The sequence below is a fragment of the Papio anubis genome, chromosome 2 (genome assembly GCF_008728515.1).
Source record: "Papio anubis isolate 15944 chromosome 2, Panubis1.0, whole genome shotgun sequence".
Classification (NCBI taxonomy): Eukaryota; Metazoa; Chordata; class Mammalia; order Primates; family Cercopithecidae; genus Papio; species Papio anubis.
In genome coordinates, this window is record NC_044977.1 from 102107269 (window position 1) to 102131588 (window position 24320).

Consider the following 24320-nt stretch of genomic DNA (forward strand, 5'->3'; position numbering starts at 1 on the left):
TGTGGTGGCTCATGCCTGTAATCTCAGCACTTTGGGAGGCCAGCTGAGGTGAGCAGATCATCTGAGGTCAGGAGTTAGAGACCAGCCTGGCCAACATGGTGAAAGCATGTCTCTACTAAAAATACAAAAATTAGCTGGGTATGGTGGCATGCACCTGTAGTCCCAGCTACTCAGGAGGCTGAAGCAGGAGAATCACTTGAACCTGGGAGGTGGAGGTTGCAGTGAGCTGAGATCGCACCACTACACCCCAGACTGGGTGACAGAGTGAGACCTTTTCTCAAAAAATAAAATAAAATAAAATAAAATAAAATAAAATAAATCAGTAGGAAAAGGATGGGACTGTTTAATAAATGATGCTGGGAGAATGGTTATCTGTGTGGAAGAAAATCAATTTAGATCCCTACCTCACATCATATTCATAAATTAGATGCAGGGGAATTGTACTTAACACCTAAATGTGACAAAGCAAAACTTTAAAGTTTTTAGAATAACAACAGGAGAAAAAGCTTTAAGATCTTGGGGTTGGGAAGGCCTTCAATAATCCAAAAAAGCTTACATCATGAAAGAAAAGATTGCTAAATTATAGATTGTTAAAATTTGTAATCTCTGTACAACAAGGGATATTACAAACTAAGTGAAATCACTACCACAAACTGGAAATTGATATTATAGTAAGTATTTAACTAGAAATATATGGAATCCAGGCAATATTGAAGATTTACACATCAATAGGAAAAGAGGGATAGTGATAAAATGATAAAAACACAACCACAACAATGGACAAAGGAAATGACAAGCAAATCACAGAAGAGGTAATTCAGATGGTTATAAACAAATGAAGAGAAACAGAGGAATGGAAGTTAAAGCAACATTGAAATACTGTTTCTTGCCCTAACAGAATAAAAACTAGGCTTCTGTGTGTTGACAAGGATGTGAAACAGTGGGAATTCACAGCTTGTAAGAGTGTGGATTTGGTACAACCATTTGGGGAGCAATTGAACAATATCTGCTAAATCACAGATATATACTGTATACCCTACTACTCAACAATTCCATATATATATATATATTCTTAAGAAAGTCTCACACATCTGTACAAGGAAACATGTATAAGAAAGTTCTTTACAGTATGTTTAGTCATAGGGGAAATTAGAATCAATATAAATGTCCATTAATTTTATAAAGTGGATAAATAAATTGTGGTGTACTCATACAATGAAATACTGTACACAATTAGAATGGATACATATACATGTGTCAATAAATCTCAAACACAATGTTAAAAATAAGAGGAACTTGAAAGAGAATATATAAAGCATAGCTTATTTACATAAAGTTAAAAGAATACAAAAATACTATGTGTTGTTGTTATATACATTAAAAATGTAAAAATGTGTAGAAATGATAAACATCAAATTTGGGATAGTGATTACCTTGGAATGAATACAGTACTATGGGTGGCTCCTGGTTTATCTGTGATGGCATATGATAGGTAAGAATTCATAGTGGAAGCCATCATTTGAATTACTGGTTTAACTCCTTTATATCTCAGTTTCCCTATCTGTAAAATGAGGATGATAAACATTACATATCTCATAGGGTTACTGTGAGGGTTAAATGATTTAATATATGTAAAACACTAGAACAGTGCCTGGCATACATCAAATGCTATTTAAGTATTTGCTTTTTTTTTTTTTTTTTTTTTTGGTAAGGAAAAAGAAAACAAGATTTGAAACAAATATGGCAAGATGTTAACATTCATTAGAGTTTGGTGGTAGGTGCACAGGTAATCATCTTATTATCTATACTTAAAAAGTATTTTAAAGTGTAAACAAATACAATAAAGGTAAATGACAAATCAGGAAAATTGTGACAATACAAATAGTACTAATAGACAAAAGGGTAATATCCTTAATATATAAAGTATGTTTATAAACCATACAAAAAAGCAAACACTTTAATAGAACAATTAAGAGCAAAGGATATGAACAGAAAATTTCACCAAATAAGAAACACAAAACAAAAAGAAATGTCCAATAAAACAAGAATGTCCTGTTGGATGAGAAAAGGTCATGGGAACGGAGTACCCAGTATTAGCATAGTTAAAGGGAAGCAGTTACTCACATGCAGCTCGTGGAATTGGCTAAAACCTCTCTCCGAGGATCATTTAGCACTATGTGTCAGAATCTCTGAAAAACACTCATTGACTACACAATTTCATCTCCAGAAATCTTTCCTAAGAAAATAATTAGACAAGTTGCTTTAAAACAAGCATGTAAAAGGATATTTATTGTGGCAATGTTTTTAATAGGGGGAAAGGAATGACTATCACAGGGAAATGGCTAAACCAGTTATGGCATATCTGTACAGTGGAATGTGCCACAAATGTAAAAAAAAAAAAAGAAAGGAAGAGAGAGAGGGAGGGAGGGAGGCAGGAAAGAAAGAAGGAAGGAAGGAAAAGGAAGGAAGGAAGGAAAGAAGGAAGGAAGGAAGGAAGGAAGGAAGGAAGGAAGGAAGGAAGGAAGGAAGGAAGGAAGGAAGGAAGGAAGGAAGGAAAAATGATGCTATAGATTGTGTTTAATTGGCATGGAAGGATGTTCACAAGGTACTATGTTTTAGATATAGGTTTATAGTGCATGGAATATGGTCCCATTAAAGTCATATGCCAAGGTCAAAGAGAATTTGGGGTTCCCCATAAGTTCCCCCAATTCCTGGAAAGCGGCCATTTGCACTCATTGCTCAGTGAACCTCCTGCCAGGAGTTAGGGGAAGTGGGTCACCATGCTCAGAGCCTCCATCTGCCAGATCCCAGTGAGCCTATAAAACATGCAGAGTTGTTTATATCTGAAGGCAGCCCCTGCTTGGGTCTGGAGCTCTTGGCCACTCTCAGCAATCACAATAAATGCTGCTGACAGTAACAGTAATCACCCTCTCATGCAGAGTATCCACTTCACAGCCATTAGCTATAACTCCTAGAAACCTCCTATGGAGTTGTTATTATTATCCCCATTTTATATATGAGGACCCTCAAGGCTCAGAGAGCTGAAGAAACTGGCCCAAGATCACACAGAGGCAGCCCCTGCTCTGGAATCCGGGCCTGGCCACCATTCTCTGCATATCTTAAACCATCCAGCTTTGATCACATGGCCTTAGAAAGCCTGGCATGAGCCTGGGGAAGGAGGAGGTCTGTTACCAAAATGTATGTACTTCTCAAACTTAGCTACACATTAGAATCACCTGGGAAGTTTTTTTCTCTTTTTAATCCCCATAACTGGGTTCCACTCCAGTCCAATGTAAGTAGAATCTCTAGGATGCGACCCAGGCATCCATATTTTTAAAGCTCCCTACGTGATTACAGAGTGCACCAAGTTTGAGAGCTCGTGGTCAAAAACAGCACTTGAACTTTAAATCCCAGGAATCTGGTCAAAACATAGATTCTAAGTCAGCAGGTCTGGGGCCTTACAAGATTCTGCATTTCCAAAGAGCTTCCAGGTGATGCTGTAGGTCCCTGAAAAACCTTTTATCGTTTCCCCGAAGGGCACTCCCCAAGAGCCTCTCCTGTCTTTTTTTTTCCTGAGTCCTAGCTCCACCTGATCACTCCATCTCGCCACCAAAACAGCTGGGAGCCTGGACAAAGTGAGGTGCAGGGCTTTTCCTGAGCTGCCTTCTCTAGAAATGAGTGTCGGCACTCATGGGTGTCAGACCCACCCTGGTGCACCCCGGCAGTGCTGGGGAAGATCAGAAGTGGGGGTCCAAGGGAGGCGCTACCCGGGCCCCACCTGTAGGGGCTCTCAGGGAAAGTGTGCAGGCTGTGCTGCTGAGTGAGGGCTCTAAGCACAGCTGTGTGTGTCTGAGGCTGGGCAGGGAAGGCTCCTGGATGTAAGCAGAGCAGCACAGGACAGGCAGGACGTGGCGCACGGAAGGTCAAAGGCTCAAACATTCGTTCATCTATTCAACAGATACTAGTGGACCACCTATGGGCTGGGCATCGTTCCAGGTACAGTAGGGAAAGGTCCCTGCCATCACACAGCCTATCTTCTAAACAGACGAGGCTCGATAAACAAATAGCTGTTAGATGGTGGTGTGAGGCAGAGGAAAATGAAGCAAGGATGGGAAATAAGGAATTTGGTGGGAGGGAGGCACATTTTAAGTTACCAGGACACCCATGGATCAGGTGGCTCTGAAGGGAGTGAGTTATGCGGCTGGGGAGAGGCATGACCCAGGGAAAGGGAGCAGCAAGTGCAAAGGCCCCGAGGAGGGGACAGCAAGGAACAGGCGTGGCTGGAACAGGAGAGCAACAGGCAATGGGGCGGGGGTTGGAAAATGTATGGAAACAGGTTTGGGTGCTGGGGAGAGAAGCAGGTCTCAAGTCTGTCTCTCTCTGTGTGAAGAATGCAAACTGAGGCTGGAGGATTTCAGGGTCCCTCCCTTTCCCAAGACCCGGCTGATGGAGGAGCAGTTCCCTCTGGGCACAAGCACTAAAGGGACCCCTGAAGTCAGGAGGGCTGGGCTGGTGGGTGGTGCCCTGTGTGGCAGTGCTGAGGAGCCCGCCCACCTGCCCTCCTGGTGCCTACCCCTGAGCCAACAGCATCCCGCTGCCCTCCAGCCCACCTCCACAGGGCCTCTTCTGAGCTGATGGGGAGAGGATGGCACTGGGGTGGCCAGCAAATGCCTCTCTTTCTAGCACAGAGCTCCGTCAGGGCAGGTGCCCAGAGCAGAGTGACCTCCCCACCTGATTGCCAACCCCGGTGAGGTGCCTCGGCAATGCCCGTCTCTGACCCCCACCTCCTCACAACTGCTGCAGGCCTGACACTGTTCTCAGGGGTCCTCTGGCCCTCTGGCTTTAGCCCTCCCCTCCAAAAGACCCTGAGTGCCTCCTCACTGCCCTCAGGACAGCCCCCCAGCTCCTCAGCATGGTCAAGAGGCCCTGCATACAGGACCCCGACTTCCTGCCATCCACACCGTCACAGAACATTCTCTCCTCAGTTGGCACACTGCAAGGCAGCTGGCACGGCTCTCTGGTCCTCTGCACCTTGGGATCCTTGACCACAGGGTTCTGCCGGCCAAGGCTGGGCAGCTTGGGACTCGTAAGTCCAGGCAAAGTTCAGCCTCTGCCCACTCAGGAATGTTTCTGGAAGAGAAAGGAGGTTTCCCTAAATTCTGGAGAGCAGCACTGGGTTCCTCTCCTCATTCTCAAACCTAATAGCTACGTGACCCCAGACAAGTTACTTAACCTCTCAGTGCCTCAGTTTCCTTACCTGTAAACTACAGGCAATGATACTTCCTAATGGGGTTGTTGGATGAATCAAAAGAAACCACATGTGCAGAGTGTTGTGACCAGCACTTGGCACGTAGCCCTCGGGAGGCAGTGGCTGCTGATTATCACAGTGGGCAGAGTCCAGTAGGTGGATGAGGAGGAAGGACCTCCTGAGGAGCAGGAACAGCAAGGACAGAGACCCTGGGTCAGGGAGCCATGAGCGTCATGGTGATGTGTGGATTCGGCATGTGTCGGGTGAAAGCCCTTCTGTGGACACACAGATCAGAAGTCTAGCGCTAGGTCATGTCACTGTCCACCACAGGTGCCCCCTAGAGCCGTGAGTCTCTGTGGAGCCTGCAAAGGGCCCAGGCCATTCCCGACGGCCAAGCTGTGTGCCTGGTGTGCTTGGTGAGCAGCTGCAAGGGCTGGAGGAGCAGGCTGGAGAAGAGAGCTGTCCCCAAGGGCTGGGCCGTGGCCAAGCAAACCCCCACTGGGAGCCTGGGCGCAGTCAGAGCTGGCAGCCCTGGAGGGAGCCCCTGCCACAGCGAGAGTCAGGAGGCAGGTGCCCCTGCTGGCCAGGGGTCTTTCCATCCCGAACAATGCCTGCTCCCTCCTCAGGTCTTCACAGGGATTTTCACAGCAGAGATGACCTTCAAGATCATTGCCCTCGACCCCTACTACTACTTCCAACAGGGCTGGAACATCTTCGACAGCATCATCGTCATCCTTAGCCTCATGGAGCTGGGCCTGTCCCGCATGAGCAACTTGTCGGTGCTGCGCTCCTTCCGCCTGGTACCTGGCTGGACCCACCGCAAGCGGGGGTGGGCGGGGTGGGGGTGGAGGGCCGGGCACAACCCAATCTGAGGTCATCAGTTGGTCATCTCTACTTTGATCTGTCATGCCTTCACCCAACAGCCATTTGCTAGGTACCCCTGGATGCCTGGCCCGGTGCTGGTGATGGTGGGGTACAGAGGCAGGCAAGGCAGGAGACATTTCTCCAGAGGAGCAATTGTGGTGGCCATCCTGATGAATTGCAAAGCCCTTTGTGGTTCAATGTGACCCCTTTAGCCCTCACAGGATCCAGGAGTGGGGCTGGTATTACTACATTTCCATTTCACAGATGAGGAGACTCAGAGAGATGACACGAATTTCCCACAGCTACATGGCAGATAACAGAGGGAGCTGGGCTGCTAACTGCTCATCCGAGGTTCCGCCTGCTGGTTTCTGAATCAGCATCTTTAAAATATTAATGCACACACACATCACCTGGGGATCTTGTTAAAATGCATATGCTGATTCAGTGAGTCTCAGGTGATGTCAAAGCTGCTGGTCTGTGGACCACACTTGGAGCTTGAAATGCTTGAGAGGTCCAGACATGGGGCGGGAGGTGTAGTCAGGGAAGGCTTCCTGGAGGAAGTCCTGAGCACTGTGGGTTGCTGCACATACAGTGGATGGGTGTGGAGCGGCGGGGAGTGTGTAGGAAGGCAGGATGGTGGGATCAGGAGGGAAAGCCAAGACTGTGGGTTCTAGTCCTGACTCCACTGCTATGAACCAAGGGACTTAGACCTAAGTTACTCCACCTGTGAGGGTTGGCAGCTTCTTCTGTCAAATGAGGTAATGCCAGTGCCAACCTCATGTGGTTATTGGAAGTTCTGACTGAGTTCATCCATTCTAAGCACAAGGCCTGGCACGCAGACATTCAGTAAGTGTTAAGCACCTTCCTCCCTTTCTCTGTGATGACTGAGAGGCAGAGGTGACTGGACGACTCAGAGATGGTTTGAGCTGCCCTAAAGGATACGTGATGAGGACAGGTATGAAAGAGCAAGGACACTCCCTGTTGAGAGAATGTAGTGGGCAGTTCCTGGAAGTGAGGCCAAGGCAGAGAGGAGGCTGGTGTGGGGACGAAGAGAAGGGCTGAGCTGGGGAGGTGAGGCTGGAGCTGTTGACCTGAGCGCCAGAGCAGTGCCCAGTGAAGCTGCCCTCAGGCTGTGGAGACAAACAGTAGTGGGTGCTCTGGGAAAAATGGGGGGAAAAATAGGTGTCAGTGCCCTCCAAGGACTCCCTGGACTTTCAGGCAGGAGCTAGAGAGAGTGAGGGTGCCCATGGGCAGCAGGAGCCAGAGACCCTCACAAGGTCCCCTGCTCTTCCTCCTTCCCCAGCTGCGGGTCTTCAAGCTGGCCAAATCGTGGCCCACCCTGAACACACTCATCAAGATCATCGGGAACTCAGTGGGGGCACTGGGGAACCTGACACTGGTGCTAGCCATCATCGTGTTCATCTTTGCTGTGGTGGGCATGCAGCTCTTTGGCAAGAACTACTCAGAGCTGAGGGACAGCGACTCAGGCCTGCTGCCTCGCTGGCACATGATGGACTTCTTCCATGCCTTCCTCATCATCTTCCGCATCCTCTGTGGAGAGTGGATCGAGACCATGTGGGACTGCATGGAGGTGTCTGGGCAGTCATTGTGCCTGCTGGTCTTCTTGCTTGTTATGGTCATTGGCAACCTTGTGGTAAGTTGGCCAAGGGCCTCACACACACACACCATCCACTCATCTACACAGCTACCCACCCATCCAATTATCCATTTACTTACCCTTCTATCACTCCATCTACCCATCCATCCATCCATCTATTCATTTACCCACATTTCCATCTAACTACTCACTCATTTATTTCATCCACCCGCCATGCACTCACTTACTCATCCATCTATATACTTATCAACAAACCATCTATTCAATGTACCCATTTATTCTTACACCTATATGCTCATACAGCTGTCTACCTATTGATCATCCACTTATCAATCACCCACCCACCAACAAACCCACCCATCCATCTATTCAGCACTCCAGCAATCAGAAGGATCAGCAGATCCTTCCCTAGTTACCAAGCCACCCATCCATTTATCCACTCATTCACCTTGTCATTCATCCATCAACCCCCTTTTGCTCATTCACTCATCCGTTCACTAATCTGCTTATCAGTCATCCATTTCATCAACCCCCATTCACACACTTACGCATCCATATGCCCATTCATCTATCCACCCATCCATTCACTTACACAACCATCCATCCCTTCCTTCATCCATCACCCATCTGTCCACTCACCCAACCATTCACTCCTCTACTCAGTCATCCACCCCCATCTCTGAACTCACCATTCACTCATTCACCAATTCCATCTATCTACTCATCTGTCTATCCAGTTGTCTACTTACTCACTCATTGACCCATCCATCTATTCACTCACTCTTCACCACATTTTTTTTTTGAGACTGAGTTTCACTCTTGTCGCCCAGGCTGGAGTGCAATGGCATCATCTCGGCTCACTACAACCTCTGTCTCCCAGGTTCAAGTGATTCTCCTGCCTCAGCCTCCCAAGTAGCTGGGATTACAGGCATGCACCACCATACCTGACTAATTTTTTGTATTTTTAGTAGAGACAGGGTTTCACCATGTTGGCCAGGCTGGTCTCAAACTCCTGACCTCAGGTGATCTGCCTACCTCGGCCTCCCAAAGTGCTGGGATTACACGTGTGAGCCACTGTGCCTGGCCTCTTCACTGCATTTTGCTCATTCATGCATTTACCCACTTACTTACCTATTATTCATTATTTACTCATTTTGTTTTCATTCATTTACTTATCTGTTCATCTACCCATTGTTTTACTGTCACACACTATCAATGAATTATCACATGGTTTTTCAATTTATCTTAAACATTTGCTAAGCCATTGTTGCATGGAAAACATTGTGCCACATGCTGTTAGGCATACAGAGGCAAATGAGGTCTAGTGCTAGCCCTGACATCACTCAGCAGCTTGAGAGATGACTGGGGAGGTGGAGAGTTCAAACAGGCCTGAAATAACTCTCAGACTGGTCAGAGTGATCAGAGCCATTAAGGAGGAGACCGTGGGTACTGTTCCCACTCAGCTAGGAAAATCAAGGAAAGCTTCCTGGAAGGGATTTTGGAGCCGATCTGATAAACAGGCAATGCTGAAGAGGGAAGGAGCAGGATGAGCAAAGCACAGGTGCAGACAGGTGGTGGTCCAGGTAAGGTGGGGCCCATAGGAACTTTATATGTCATCCTGAGTAGTGTGGTAGGAGTCTCTGCTGTCCCATCATGAGGGGCCCACACCGTTGCTCCTGTGGGTACCTGTCTGTCCTTGGGCAGGTGCATCTTGTCTTGTGTCTTTACAATGTAGGGAATTCTGGAACTGAGAAAGGTCAAAATTTAAATACCAGAGAAGGTGCCTTAGGAAGAGGCAAGGTTGGGGTCAGTCTGGTTCAGGCAGCAATCAGTGTCCACTGTGGATGTGAAGCTACCTTCCTGGGTACACAGGTGGCCCACACATGCTCAAGCAGCATACCTGTGTTGTCTGGCTCCCACCCATAGCTGTATGTCTCTGTTGTGGGCAGTGCGGTCACATCAGCTCATAGAGAGGTTTTACATTCACTTTTTCAGCCTGCTGTGGGGCAAGTACTATCGGCTATAGATTCCAGAGTCTTCCCCCAAACCTGTCTGACTTCTTCTCCCATGTGCCTTATCCAGGCCAGGACAGGGCCAGCCAGTTTGGGATCATTCCCCCGCCGGCCCATGAGCCCAGAGGCCAAAGGAATGTGGAGCCCAGAGACAGCGGAGCCAGGGCTCAGTGCACAATGCCACTAGAACCCTGCTCTTTGGCTAGCCCCCAGCCCCCGCTTATGTCCCCTCAAACTAGCTATCCCTTGGGGTGGACGGTTGCTCAGCCCATCCCAACCCCAGGGCCTGCCAGGCTGTCTATTCTAGGGAGAATGAGAGTTGCCAAGCACTCAGCCCAGGGCCACGCTGAGCCACCCCTCACACGGAGCCCTGCGATTTCCCAGCAGATCTGCCTGAGGATGAGAAAATTAGAGGCTGCTGGAGGAGGGAGCTAATACCAGCCCACACAGCCCCCTCCCCGGCCGCCTGAGGAATTGGGCCTCTGCTGGGCGTGGGAGGAAGCAAGATTGCCATTGAAATGGGAAGTGATGATCAGGCAGGGCTGGGAGCAGCAGCAGCACGATTGACGGGGAAAGCACTGGAAGAAGCTGAACTTCTGAAGCCAGCGACAAGGAGGGCCCTAGACTCCTGTGTGGGTGGGCATGGCTGCCTAGGTACCCACCCTCCGCCCCCCCACCCTACTCCCAGCCTAGGCCCAGGACTCCTGGAGGTTGGAGGATGCAGGGCCTGGTGTGAGTGAGGGCTGTGGGGGAAGGATCCAGTGGGCATTCTTCCTGGGAATAGAGGCGGCCATGCCTGGGTCCTTGTGGACAAAGGCCAGGGGCCAGGCCAGAGGTCGGTGTAGAGAGCAGCTCAGAATTGCATCACATGCTCTACCCCGTAGTAATGATAAAGAAGGCTGCCTGGTGTCAAAAGTGATCATCTCTCCGTAGAGAGAGTATGGGAGAGCCTACCTCTTCACCTTCCATACTGTCCGCATGAATATGTATTACTTTTAAGCCAAAGGCATGTTTCTGAGGCTGCTTTTGTCAGAATTCTCATTCCCAGCCTGCTGATAGGGATGAAGTCCCTGGTAGTGGCGTGTTTTAGAGGCTCTTGAGAAACCAGAACAGAGTCTCAGAGTGGATTTCCAAACAGAACTGTGCACCCATCCTCACACACCACGCTGCCATAAAGGCGCTGGGAGGGAGAAGACACCAAGCCCATGATGGCCTGGCGGCCTGGTGAGCCATGGGCCAGTCTGACCCATGCATGTGGGAATCAGCCCACTGCCATCTTAACTGACCCTCCATGAGACTGGGAAATGGACACAAGCCCAGCCCCTTGTCACACAGCAAAGGCCTTCTTTTTAAACAAAAGCTAAAGCTTCACTCTTGTAGGAGGGCTTAACGGCAAGCAATTCTCCAGAACCATCCAAAGGCAGAGGGTTATGCAACCCCTCGTAAGAAGTCTCAAGTCCCTAAGCCCTGATGATAGACCTCAATAAAATACTGCACCCTGTGGAACCTCCAACACTGCACCCTCCCCTGGCTCCCTGCAGCATAGCAGGCCTTGACCTTCACACAGTACCCTTCCTAGCCTAGACTACCCTTCCTAGCCTACCCTCACAGCCTAGATACGGTCAGCTCTCAGTGGCCTGACCCCATGGTTAGTCCAAGTGCCTGAGGGCTGCCTGTGCCTTCCTGACCTCTTTTCCAGTCATTGCACCTTTCTCTGCCCAGTCCCACCATCCCTCACCTGGAAAGCGTGGCAGACCTGGGCCTCAGGTGGCATGTGCCCTACAGCAGCAGCCCCAGGCTTCTGAGCACCAAGCTGGCTTCAGTGGGGAACTCAGAGGCAGGTCACTGCTCCTCCTCTTTCCAACAAAGTCCCAAAAGCTCTGGGTGGCTTCTCAGTGGGATTCTGTCTTGTCCCTGGACTCACACTTCCCAGAAAGGAGACCTGTGCCCATCCTAACCCCACTGCCCCTCACTACTCGTAAGGCAGCAGGAAGAGGAAAAGGGAGAAGAAGGCTTGTGTGTAGAAGCCAGTGGTGCCAAGACAGGGCTCAGTGTGTGTGACTGGGCTAGCCCCTCACTTTGACACTGAATGCACACATAGTTCTCCCATGAACCTGAGCCAGGACACAACATCCTCAATTCAGACTGTGTCTGAGCCCTTGGAAAGAAGAATTCGAGTTTGTATTTTCTTTTATAGCCAAACCTTCCATATTCAAGAAAATGAGGGGTTAGGATGAGGGCTCAGGGCCCTGGATTCGAGCCTCGGAGCTGTTTGTCACAGGCAGTCTTAAAGGTCTCTAGGCCTCAGTTTCCCCATCATAGAACTGGGACTGGATGGCTTGGCATGACGCAGTGCCTTGGTGAGCCTGACCCATTATCTCGACAGGTCCTGAATCTCTTCCTGGCCTTGCTGCTCAGCTCCTTCAGTGCAGACAACCTCACAGCCCCTGATGAGGACAGAGAGATGAACAACCTCCAGCTGGCCCTGGCCCGCATCCAGCGGGGCCTGCGCTTTGTCAAGCGGACCACCTGGGACTTCTGCTGTGGGCTCCTGCGGCAGCGGCCTCAAAAGCCCGCAGCCCTTGCCGCCCAGGGCCAGCTGCCCAGCTGCATTGCCACCCCCTACTCCCCACCACCCCCAGAGACAGAGAAGGTGCCTCCCACCCGCAAGGAAACACGGTTTGAGGAAGGCGAGCAGCCGGGTCAGGGCACCCCCAGGGATCCAGAGCCTGTGTGTGTGCCCATCGCTGTGGCCGAGTCAGACACAGATGACCAGGAAGAGGATGAGGAGAACAGCCTGGACACGGAGGAGGAGTCCAGCAAGCAGGTGGGCCCTCACCCCTGCATGTATATACAGGGCCCGGAGCTCTGCTGTCCGGGCCACCCAGCCTCGCTCAAAGCGGCTGCCTCTGCCAGACTGCCTTGGCCGTGGGTAGGGGTAGAAGGCAGGCCCTCCGCACAACAGCCAGCCTCTCAGAGCGGTGCTGAGACCAGCCCTCAACCCTCTCTTCCTAACTCAGTCCAGAAGCTGACCTGGGGAGGCGCTGCTGTCCACCACTCACGCCCTGGCTGGGCATGGGGAGCTCATTGTACGACAGGGAGACTGAGGCATGGCAAGAGAGACTTGCTAGGTGTTCCTCATGAGTTTAGAACAGAGCCTGTAGCCCCCAGTCCCCACACTGACCATTGTCCCCCTCCAGGACTGGCAAGGTAGTGTCTTGGTGAAGGAGAAGTACAGTTTTCTGACCTCCAGACTGCCCGTTCCCCTCCTCCCAAGGCCAGGGCTCATTCTGAGATTTAAAAATAAGCATCCCTAAGACTGAGGTGTCACGGACAGCACTATCTTATCTCCCAACCTGTTATTTTTAACACTGGGGACCAGAGTCTGCACAAAGCAGGCAGGGCCCACCCCTCCCCTCCCCTCCATTTTCCCTTGGCCTGAGCCAGGCTCAGATGGCTTCTCCTTAGGGCTTTAGGTCAAGCCCCCAGGAGTGTTCTCCCTGTTGAGTCCGGCCCATCTTGGCTGCTTCCTCTGGGCCTGCACTGGGTGGGCCTGGCTGTGGAGAGCAGCGGCTCCCCATGTGTGGAACTTGATCTAAGGCTCTGGGCTTGGTTTCACGTCCTCCAGGCTCCCTGTGGTCCCAGAGGCCACCCTTTCAGTCAGGTTGTGGGGCAGTGGCAATGTCTGCTCAGGGAGGGGGTGTGTTGGTGTTGCCAAGACCACAGTTTCCAATGATCTCCAGCACAGGAGGGGCATTCCAGCTGCCTCTGCTTTCCCTCCTCCGTTCCTTCTCTTGAGCCCGTCGACTCTGGCTCTCTGGGGGATGTGTGTGTGTTCTCATCTGAGAGTGCCACGGGGACTCATGAGGGAAGTCAATGTGCCCTTCCTACAGTGGCCAGCATTTGTGAGCTGGCCATCGCGGCCCAGCTGCACCCTTCCAGGGAGTCTGGGGAGGGGGAGTTACGCCAGGCTGGCCAGGGGCTTCGTCTGGCTCTAGGCCCTTTGCCTGAACCTACCAGGAACCTCCCACCTGCCTGCTCAGGCCCCCTGAGGGAGGGGTCTTCAGTGAGATGGAGGCCCCATGAAGAGAGCTGGAGGCAGTGAGCGAGATGCACGGGCAGGGTCTGAAACCCCCAGGGTCAGGGCCCTGGAGACCTTCTGGCTGGGTGTGTGGACTCAGCTCATAGGCTGGGGTCTTTTCAGCAGGAATCTCAGCCTGTGTCCGCTGGCCCAGAGGCCCCTCTGGATTCCAGGACCTGGAGCCAGGTGTCAGCGACTGCCTCCTCCGAGGCCGAGGCCAGTGTATCTCAGGCTGACTGGCAGCAGCAGCAGCGGAAAGCGGAACCCCAGGCCCCACGGTGTGGTGAGGTAATGCATGCCTTTGTCCATGAAGCCGGCGGGGCACTGCTGCTTGGGTCAGAGCCAGGCTGTGAGAGGTGCACGCCTGCATTTGCTGTTGGGAGCCACAGCCACTGTCACAGGCAGCGTGGAAGACCAGTCTGCAGAGGGGAGAGTGGGCATCCCTCTCCTGACAGGGAAGAGATGGTGCAGGGCCCAAGGCCAAGGGGAAATTCTGGAAATTCTGGTCCCAAACTCTGATGCAGTACTAACCCACTACCTCCATGTGTTCACCTTCTCCACACACTCCATCCCTGTGTTTTGGTCCTGTTTGGCAAATGTTTGTCCTGTGAATCTCCTCATCCAAAGACTTCAGGAGGCTGGGCACAGTGGCTCGCACCTGTAATTTTAATACTTTGGGAGGCCAAGGCAGGTGGATCACTTGAGGTCAGGAGTTCAAGATCAGCCTGGCCAACATGGTGAAACCCCGTCTCTGCTAAAAATACCAAAATTAGCTGGGCATGGTGGTGCACGCCTGGTAATCCCAGCTACTCAGGAAGCTGAGGCCTGAGAATCACTTGAACCCTGGAGGTGGAGATTGCAGTGAGCCAAGATTGTACCACTGCACTCCCGCCTGGGTGACAGAGGGAGATCCTGTCTCAAAAACAAAAACAAAGAACAAAGAAGACTTCAGGGAGCTCTGAGAATGAGCACATTGCCCACCAGCAGCTTCTTATCTGCACCAAAGCAGAGGCCACAAGTGGGAGGCCCACCCAGCCTACCACTGCATTTTGATCTGGCCACAGAAAGGTTTTACTTTAAATTAGCTGCCACTATTTAAAAATTGGGAGCTTTTATGTAAAAATCTGCATTTCCGGCTTCTCTTGAAAAATCAGAAGACGTGCCACCCTGCCAGAGGCAAGTGAGAGCCACCTCCTGGATGCTGGCTGGAGTTCTCTAGTTTGCCACAGAGCCACCTGCCTGACTGCATTTTGTTACCTGCCTGATTCTGTAAGCACTGGAGTTTGCAACCCCTGAGCAAGAGGCTGGTGGCATTGCTGTCTAAGCCGCCCAGTCTCACTCACATCTAGCCCACAGAAGGTGGAGGGCACATGTTCAGAATGCTTGGTGGCCACTGTCCTGCAGCCCGACCTCACTCAGTGCAGCACTTGTGCCTTTTCCTCTTTTGTGAGATGGGCCCATGTGAGTTTTGCAAGCATGGCCAGTTTTTGGAGCACAAGGGCCTACTAGAGTCATCTTCCTGACTGTGCAGATCACGGTTCTCCGCTTGATGGTCTGAGCCGTGAAGGCACGTGGGGACAGGAAGACACAGGAGAGAGGCAGAATGTCATGGGAGAGAAGAGGCTCTCACATGGATGCTAACCTTTGAATGAATTTTAAAAGTCTTCCTTCAAATCAATTCATGGGGCAGCCTATATAAGGGAGAGATAGGCTGGAGTTTTCCTGGGAAAGGGACTCCCTCGTCTCATCTGCAGTAGGACCTGAGAACATGTCCTCTCACATGACAGCCCCATGGACTTCAGACAGCTCCAGTGTTTGGAAAGAAAAAATAAGCATGCTGCTCTCCTCTGGCCTGCCTCTTTCATCCCCCAACTCCTTTCATCCCCTAACTGAGCTGGGAGGAGAGGGGAAGGAACCCTCAAAGCCACGGGGAACCACGAAAGGCTGAGCCCCATCTCTCTGGCCAAGGATCCACCTGCACTGAGCAGTAGGCTCTGTTTTCCCTCCAGAATCCATCCCTTTCCCATCACAGATCTCAAAAATGGAAAAGAAGCCCCTGAGGCATCAGCAGATTGATTCATCAAAGGAAAAGAAAAGAAAGAAGGCAGCCGTAGGAGCATAGCCATGCCTAGGAATTCAGACAAGCCCCTCTCTAAATGGAGCCTGGGCCTGAGCTGATGTGAGGTGGCGGCAGCCAAGGTGGGGGCTTTGGACCTGACCTGAAGGGAATGATGGATTTTCCCCCAATATACCCATCTTTACGTCCCGTTCCCTAGAAGCAGAGGGATTCCTGTGCAAATGAGTTGTTGAGGGTGTTCTCAGGAGAAACCCATGAGAAAGTAAGAGAAACGGGATGAGGCAAAGGAGGAAGCTACGGAAGGGCTTTCCAGCTGGAGTCAGCCTCATCTTGTCCCAAGTAGAGCTCTGGGGCATGAACTGCACCACAGCATTGTCCCAGTTCAAGGCTAGGGGCTGGCCTTCTGTATTCCTGTATCAGTGGCTGCTGGGCACTGGCCACCCCTCGGGACGGCAGCCCCCAGCTGAAGATGATTTTCTGGAGGAGGGCCAGCTGAGCAGCTAGTGTTCACAGTGGCTGGGAATGGGTGCACTAGTCTCATGCAATGGAATTGGGCAGGGTACCCACAGTGGCCCCTGTAACACCCCTCCACACCCACACCCACAAGTGACACACACGGACACTCATGAGGGCACACCTGCATGCACAATGCCTCTCTGAGGCCTCCCTATAATCAAGTTATTGAGGTCAAGGCAGCAGACTTACGAGGACAGGAAGTGGAGGGCTCCATCACCTTCCCAGTCTCCAGGCTCTGCCCAGCACACCAGAACCCACGGGAACTGGGCAAAACGTGTGGGTGGGGTTGCTGGCCTGTTCTCTGCAGTCTGACCTTGCTGCCTGTGTGTTGCCCGGGATCCGGGTTCTGACTTGTTCTGGATGTGGCATGCCTTTTTCCACTGTGCGTGCCATGCCACCACAATGTGTCCATGTCCCACCGTGTGTCCATGTTGCTACCCCATGTCCGTTTTGCTCCCAGCTAGATGCAGTCCCCATCCCCAGTGGCTTCCCAGACCCCTTTCACAGCCCCCACACCCTAACCCCAGACTCCAGCAGACCAGAATCACAGACCCGGGAGCTCCCAGGTCCAGCCTTGGCCCAGCCCTGACCGGCCAAAGGTGGCTCTGTGGCAGGTCCCAGGGTGCGTCATGAAGATGCTGCCTCCCTTCAGGGAGCCCCAAGCTCCTTCAGACTCTGGGCTCGAGGCCAAAGGCTGCTACTCAGCCCACACTCACACCCTTTCCCACCCTGCCCCACACCCCTGTCCACAGACCCAAGAGGACAGTGGCTCTGAGGGCAGCACAGCAGACATGACCAACACCGCTGAGCTCCTGGAGCAGATCCCTGACCTGGGTCAGGATGTCAAGGATCCAGAGGACTGCTTCACCGAAGGTAACGGCCCGGACAACCCGTTGCCTCTGCCCCAGTCTCAGTTCCACCCAGAGGGGACAGGAGGACCAGCAGCTCTTCGGAGCCCAGGGCCACGTGGCACCAACACCCTGCCTTAGATATCTGCCTACCTCCTCCATTCCTCTGCTACCCTGGGGGTTCCTCCATCTGCCTGACATGTCTGCCTACGGAGTGCTGGGCTGGACAGCTGCACCAAGGACTGGAAACACTGTGTTTGTGGTGTGTTAGCATCACTGTGTGCCCCACAGCAGCAGGGTCTGGGTCTAATTCGCTCCTGTACCACCAGGCCCTGGCACAGTGCCTGACACATAGTAGGCCCTCTGTAAATCCTTGAGGCAGGTATGACACATGTGGCCATGCTGACTGGCATCTATAGTTTTTATGGATTGGTGGTATATTTGGAGGGTAACTGGGGATAAAATGAGAGCTTGGCTGGGCGTGGTGGCTCACGCTTGTAATCCCCACTATGGGAGGCCAAGGCAGATGGATGACCAGAGGTCAGGAGTTCAAAACCAGCCTGGCCAACATGGTGAAACCCCGTCTCTACTAAAAAAACAAAAAATTAGTTGGGCGTGGTGGCAGGCACCTGCAATTCTAGCTACTCGGGAGGCTGAGGCAGGAGAATCGCTTGAACCCAGGAGGCGGAGGTTGCAGTGAGCCAAAATTGTACCATTGCACTCCAGCCTGGGCAACAAGAGTGAAACATCTCAAAAAAAGAGAGAGAGAAAAAAAAATGAGAGCTTGCCCTCCATGTGACACATCCATGGGGGGCTCTCATTTAGGGGTCTGCCCTTCCCAAGGCTCAGAAACTACAAACATGGAGAAGGCCCAGGGAATGCCCAGGAGTTCCTATCATTTCCGCAGGGGGACAGTTTTCCAGATGAGCAGCAGACAAGCTGGAACCTATCCCAGCCCAGCCTTGTCCCTGCCCAGGCCTGCCAGGCTATTCACCCACTCACTGGGTGCTCAGTCCATCCATCCTCCTCACAAGGTGTCTGCAGAGTGTGCAGCCCCCATGGGTGGTGCCCACGGCCCTCGCTCACACGGCCCTGCTCACCATATTGCCCTGTTCGCCACCCCCACCATCATAGCTCTTTCTGTCAGTCATCTCTTCAACCATTCAACCTTCTGCCATTAGACGTGGGCATTCACAGGTCCTGAGCTGGGCCTGACCCTCACCCTCTCCCATAGGCTGTGTCCGGCGCTGTCCCTGCTGTGCGGTGGACACCTCGCAGGCCCCAGGGAAGGTCTGGTGGCGGTTGCGCAAGACCTGCTACCACATCGTGGAGCACAGCTGGTTCGAGACATTCATCATCTTCATGATCCTGCTCAGCAGTGGAGCGCTGGTACCCTCCTGGGGATGCAGGGCTGGGGCAGGGATGGCTGGAGGAGGAGGGGAGGGCAGGGAAAGGAGGTCTCCAGCTGGAAAGTCAGATCAGAAACTGGGGCAGAGCCTCTGCTGAAAATGTGCTCCCCAGCCCCCGAGAGCAGGGAACAGCTCACAAACTCTCAACACCCACGGCACATATGGAAGCCAGAGCAGGAAGGGCTCGCAGAGGGCATGTGTCCAGGCCTTTGTCTTTGTTCCACAAAAGGGAAATGATTTGCCCCAGATCACCAGCCTCCTACACCAGAGCTCTGGTGACACACCCACCTGCACACAGCATCAGTGTTCGGTCAAGCTGTCACAGTGCAGTTAACCACGCTGGCTCATAGTACAGTGCTGGCTCCACTGAGTCCATGTCTTCAGGCTGGAGGCTGCGCCCTGTAGTTCACACATGGTGACGTTTAATCCCCATGACAACTCTTTGTAGAAACATTAAGTAACTTGCTCAAGGTCCCACCACTCAGGAACCACAGATCTGGTATTTGAACCCAAGCAGTCAGATTCCAGAGTCCTTTCTCTTGACCTCTCATTTGTTCGGTCAGTCTTCTAAGCTCTCTTTGTATCTAGTTCTGTGTATTCAGCCATGTGGGAGCCACAGGAGGAGGCCTCAGCCCTGGCCTCAGAAACACCCAATCAGGGTGATGGGAGGTCAGAGAAGGTGGAGCAATCAGGGTAGTCTCCCTGGAGGGAGCAGATAGAGCTGGACTGTGGAGAGCAGGGAGGTGTTGAAGCCAGGAGGAGCAGTGAGGCCCTCCAGGGTTGCCCCATCTGGCTCCCAGGCACGACGCTCTTATCTCTCAGAGCATTTCCAGGAAGAGATGGAAGAGCCCTGAAGGGGGTTCTGAAAGATGCTGGTGAAGCAGGGAGAGGGGTGATTAAGAAGGCAGAAGACAGCCAGGCGCGGTAGCTCACACCTGTAATCCCAGCACTTTGGGAGGCCGAGGGATCACCTGAGGTCAGGAGTTCGAGACCAGCCTGGCCAACATGGCAAAACCCCATCTCTACTAAAAATACAACAATTAGCCAAGTGTGGTGGCGGGTGCCTGTAATCCCAGCTACTGGGGAGACTGAGGCATGAGAATCACTTGAACTCAGGAGGCAGAGGTTGCAGTGAGCCGAGGTCATGCCACTGTACTCCAGCCTGGGGGACACAGTGAGACTCAGTCTAAAAGAAAAAAAGAGAGACATGGAAACTTTGGTGGACCAGGGGAAGTAAGAGCCTGTGGAAACTTTGCTGGACCAGGGAAAGCCTGTATTGCTGGGGAGGTGAGAACCCCATAGATGAGCAACTAACAGAATGCTTTAGACCACAGAGTGAGAGAAAGGGCACTTTGATCCAAAGCTATGTGCCTCCATTCCATGCTGCCTCCTCCTGTGGGGTTAGGCCATGGGGAGGCACTGTGGCTGTCACTTGGAAACCTCTGGGCCTCCCACCCGACCCCGTGCTGCCCCGCCCCTGTTCCAGAATGGGCCTGGAGCCATGACTTGCAGCCTGCCTGCTGTTTTACCATTGGCAGCTAGAGCCAAATCTCTGTAGGCTTCAGAGAAAGATGGTTTGACAATATGTTAACGAGTTTTGTTTTTAAACAGCCACAAACAAGGGCAGCCAGAGCCATTTCGTCTGGGCTGTGGAGGGAAAACTCAGCTTGGCATAAGTGAGGAGGAGTTTTGGCAAGCATCTGGTGAATCTAATCAGGGTAGACAGCCAAGCTCTGTTGTTAAAAAACCACGTCAATGATATATTGAGAAAAAGAGAAATCTGAGTGTGTTATTTAAAGTTGTAAACTTGTTTAACAGAAAGCAAACTATATCCTTTCCAAATTGCTGAGGGATTTTTTTTTAAAGGAAAAACAGAGATCTCACAGCAAAAGATGGAGGAAAAAAGAAGCAACAAGAAAACATAAAATCAGAAAACAAAATAGTATAATAGAGGCAAGATCAAACGTGTTTTAATAATAAATGTAACTGGATAAAATTCGTCTTTTAAAAGGAAAGGACTCAGAATGGATCAAAAAAAATCTTCAGCCATGTGCTCTCAAATGACAAACCTAAAACAATGTGACTCAGAAATATTAAAAGTCACCAGGCATGGTGGCTCACGCCTGTAATTTCAGCACTTTGGGAGGCTAAGGCAGGAGGGTGACTTGAGCCCAGGAGTTCAAGACTAGCCTGAGCAACATAGTAAGACCCCACCTCTACAAAAAGATTTTTAAAAATTAGCTGGGCATGGTGGCATATGCCTGTGGTCCCAGCTACTCAGGAGGCTGAGGGGAGAGGATCGCTTGAGCCTGAGAGGTCAAGGCTGCAGTGAGCCCTGTTCACACCAATGCCTTCCAGCCTGGGTGACTGAGCAAGACCTTGTCTAAAATATATATATATATACACATACACACAAATATATATATATATATATATTCACTGTATATATGTTATATATATAGTGAACTAATAAAGTAGATCAGGCAAATGCAAATAATGACAACAAATTCAGGGTGCTTTTTGTTTATTGAATTCAAGGTTAAAAGCTTGAGATGAGACACAGAGGGTCCAACCTATAATGAAAATATAACTATTGGCTGGGTGCAGTGGCTCATGCCTGTAATCCTAACACTTTGGGAGGCTGAGACAGGAGGACCGCTTGAGACCAGGAATTCAAGACCAGCCTAGGCAACATAGTGAGACCCCCATCTCTACAAAAAAGAAAAATTAGCCAGGCATGATGGCACATGTCTGCAGTCCCAGTTTCTCAGGAGACTGAGGTGGGAGGATTGATTGAGCCCAGGAGGTGAAAGCTGTAGTGAGCCATGAACATGCCACTGCATTCCAACCTGGGTGACAGAGCAAAACCCTGTCTCAAAAAAAGAAAAAAAAATGTGTGTGTATGTGTGTGTGTATAAAATACATACATATTTACACACATAAATATAATATATAAATATCTATAAAAGAATATGGATTTATACAAAATATATAAATATAGATTATACAAAATATATAAATATATGTAGAAATATATAAATATATAAAATATATTTGTGTATTAAATATGTAACTATAATCTATATAAATACGTTCATATAATATATGAATATATCTTTATAAAAATGTATATAATTATACATATAATTATATATACATATCTATTTATATAATTATATACAATTATATAAACCTATATAAATATAAGTATATATTATAATATATAATCATATATACCTATATAAGTTCATATATATTATTATATGTATAGCTATTATGTATACATTTGCCTGGGATTTCATAGCACTTCAATATACAAAGCCAAAACCACTGGAGAAAAAAACAGGAAAAAGTGACAACAGTGCACTAGTACTGGGAAACACTGCCATATTTCTATTAGTTCTCGACATTCCAGTGGAAAGAACAAGACAATCAGAGATCTAAACACATATATATTTATATATAATAAATTTGACCTAACATCATAATAATGAAGGCAATAGCTAACTCTTAAATAGCACTCGCTATATTCCAGATACTGTTTTAAGCATTTTATAAGCATTAATTCATTTAATTCTCACAATAACCCTATAAGATAGGTACTATTATTAATCCTATTTTACAGATATGTAAAGTACTAGAAATGGAAAAAATAGGAGGATAAAAACAAACACCTGACCAGGCCTGGTGGCTCATGCCTGTAATCCCATCACGAGGTCAGGAGATCTAGACCGTCCTGGCTAACACGGTGAAACCCTGTCTCTACTAAAAATACAAAAAATTAGCCGGGCTCGGGGGCGGGCGCCTGTAGCCCCAGCTGCTCGGGAGGCTGAGGCAGGAGAATGGCGTGAACCCGGGAGGCGGAGCTTGGAGGCTGAGGCAGGAGAATGGCGTGAACCCGGGAGGCGGAGCTTCCAGGGAGCCGAGATCGCGCTACTGCACTCCACCAGTGCACTCCAGCTTGGGCGACAGAGCGAGACTCCGTCCCCCCCCCCCGCCCAAAAAAAAAAAGCAGCTAAAATGTAAAACCTTGGATCAAACAGAAAATAGTTTGGTGGTAGTTTAAGGGGGTTCAATTGATTGATTAACTAATTAACAAAAGAAGGCCATTCATGCACCAAAGGTGATAGTGTGCTGGAAATCAAAGATTGAGATTCCATTAATTCTGTCCACGTGAGATCTGGAAAAATAAGAAAAGTGTAGAGGTAGAGAAAAAGCTGGGACTGGTAGAAAAAACTAGAAAATAACAGTATTGAGAATACTGCATGTAGAATACAGCCAAAGTTGTAATAAAAGGAAAATTAATTACTTAAATATTTTTATTATTAAATAGAAAGAGCATAAATTATTTAACTCAAGAAATTAAAAATATAACAAAATAATCTTAAAGAAACCTAGGCAAGTAATTAATAAAATAAAAACATGTTTTCTTTGCCCCATATGATCTGCAGTAATAAAAACATATATTAATGAATTAGAAAATAAATAGTAAAATTGACATGAAATTCCAAAGCTGATTCCTTGAAAATGTAAAGCAACCAAATTGATAACCACTAGCTCATCGAATTTCTCACATCTCCAAAAACAGATTCTTTCACATTCTCAAGGAAGAAAATAATTCCAATGCTATTTAAAGTACTCTAGTGCATGAAAAAAGAAAGTCTAGAAATTGTTTTTTGTGTGTGTTTGTGTGTTTGTTTTTGAGATGGAGTTTTGCTCTTGTTGTTGCCCAGGCTGGAGTACAGTGGCATGATCTCAGCTCAACGCAACTTCTGCCTCCCAGGTTCAAGCCATTTGCCTGCCTCAGCCTCCTGAGTAGCTGGGATTACAGACGTGCGCCACCACGCCTGGCTAATTTTGCGTTTTTAGTAGAGATGGGGTTTCTCCATGTTTGTCAGGCTGTTTTCGAACTCCCGACCTCAGGTGATCCGCCCACCTCGGCCTCCCAAAGCGCTGGGATTACAGATGTGAGCCACCGCGCTCGGCCTAGAAATTGTTTTTTTAAAAGCTAAATAATGCTGATTTTTAAAACCTCACATATACCAAAAGAAAAACCTAGGCCAGTTTTCATGCTTCATACTCCGTACTTCTGATTGTGATGCAAAAATCTTAAACAAAATACATGCAGATACGATCTAGAAATATATTTAAAAGATTAGGCCGGGCGCGGTGGCTCACGCCTGTAATCCCAGCACTTTGGGAGGCTGAGGCTGGCGGATCACAAGGTCAGGAGATCGAGACCACGGTGAAACCCCGTCTCTACTAAAAATACAAAAAATTAACCGGGCGTGGTGGTGGGCGCCTGTAGTCCCATCTACTCAGGAGGCTGAGGCAGGAGAATGGCATAAACCCGGGAGGCGGAGCTTGCAGTGAGCCGAGATGGCGCCACTGCACTCCAGCCTGGGCCACAGAGAGAGACTCCCTCTCAAAAAAAAAAAAGATTGAGTACATCATATGACAAATGTATCATATCCTAAAATGTGAAAATAGTACCATATTAGGAAAACTATATTAATAGGACAAAGATGAAAAGCCATATAATTATTTCAATGAATGCTTGATTTTCAAAACTCTGGTAAGAATAGAAATAAAATATATTTTATTCTACTGAATCCAAAGAACATAAAAAAAAAGAAATAAAATGTGT

General features: G+C 49.5%; 1 protein-coding gene across 4 annotated transcripts in view; it reads left to right on the plus strand.

Moving 5' to 3' along the window:
- The window catches only part of SCN5A (sodium voltage-gated channel alpha subunit 5), a 102305-nt gene that overhangs the window by 56575 nt on the left and 21410 nt on the right, over positions 1 to 24320 (plus strand). For 2 of the 4 annotated variants that reach the window (XM_009201170.4, XM_003894663.5), the window contains exons 15-20: positions 5875 to 6048; positions 7416 to 7766; positions 12129 to 12569; positions 13947 to 14111; positions 17169 to 17289; positions 18499 to 18653. In XM_009201170.4, the coding sequence (XP_009199434.2) occupies positions 5875 to 6048; positions 7416 to 7766; positions 12129 to 12569; positions 13947 to 14111; positions 17169 to 17289; positions 18499 to 18653 (1407 nt within the window). The remainder of the gene's footprint in view (positions 1 to 5874; positions 6049 to 7415; positions 7767 to 12128; positions 12570 to 13946; positions 14112 to 17168; positions 17290 to 18498; positions 18654 to 24320) is intronic. The other 2 variants (XM_009201169.4, XM_003894662.5) reach the window with 1 other exon arrangement.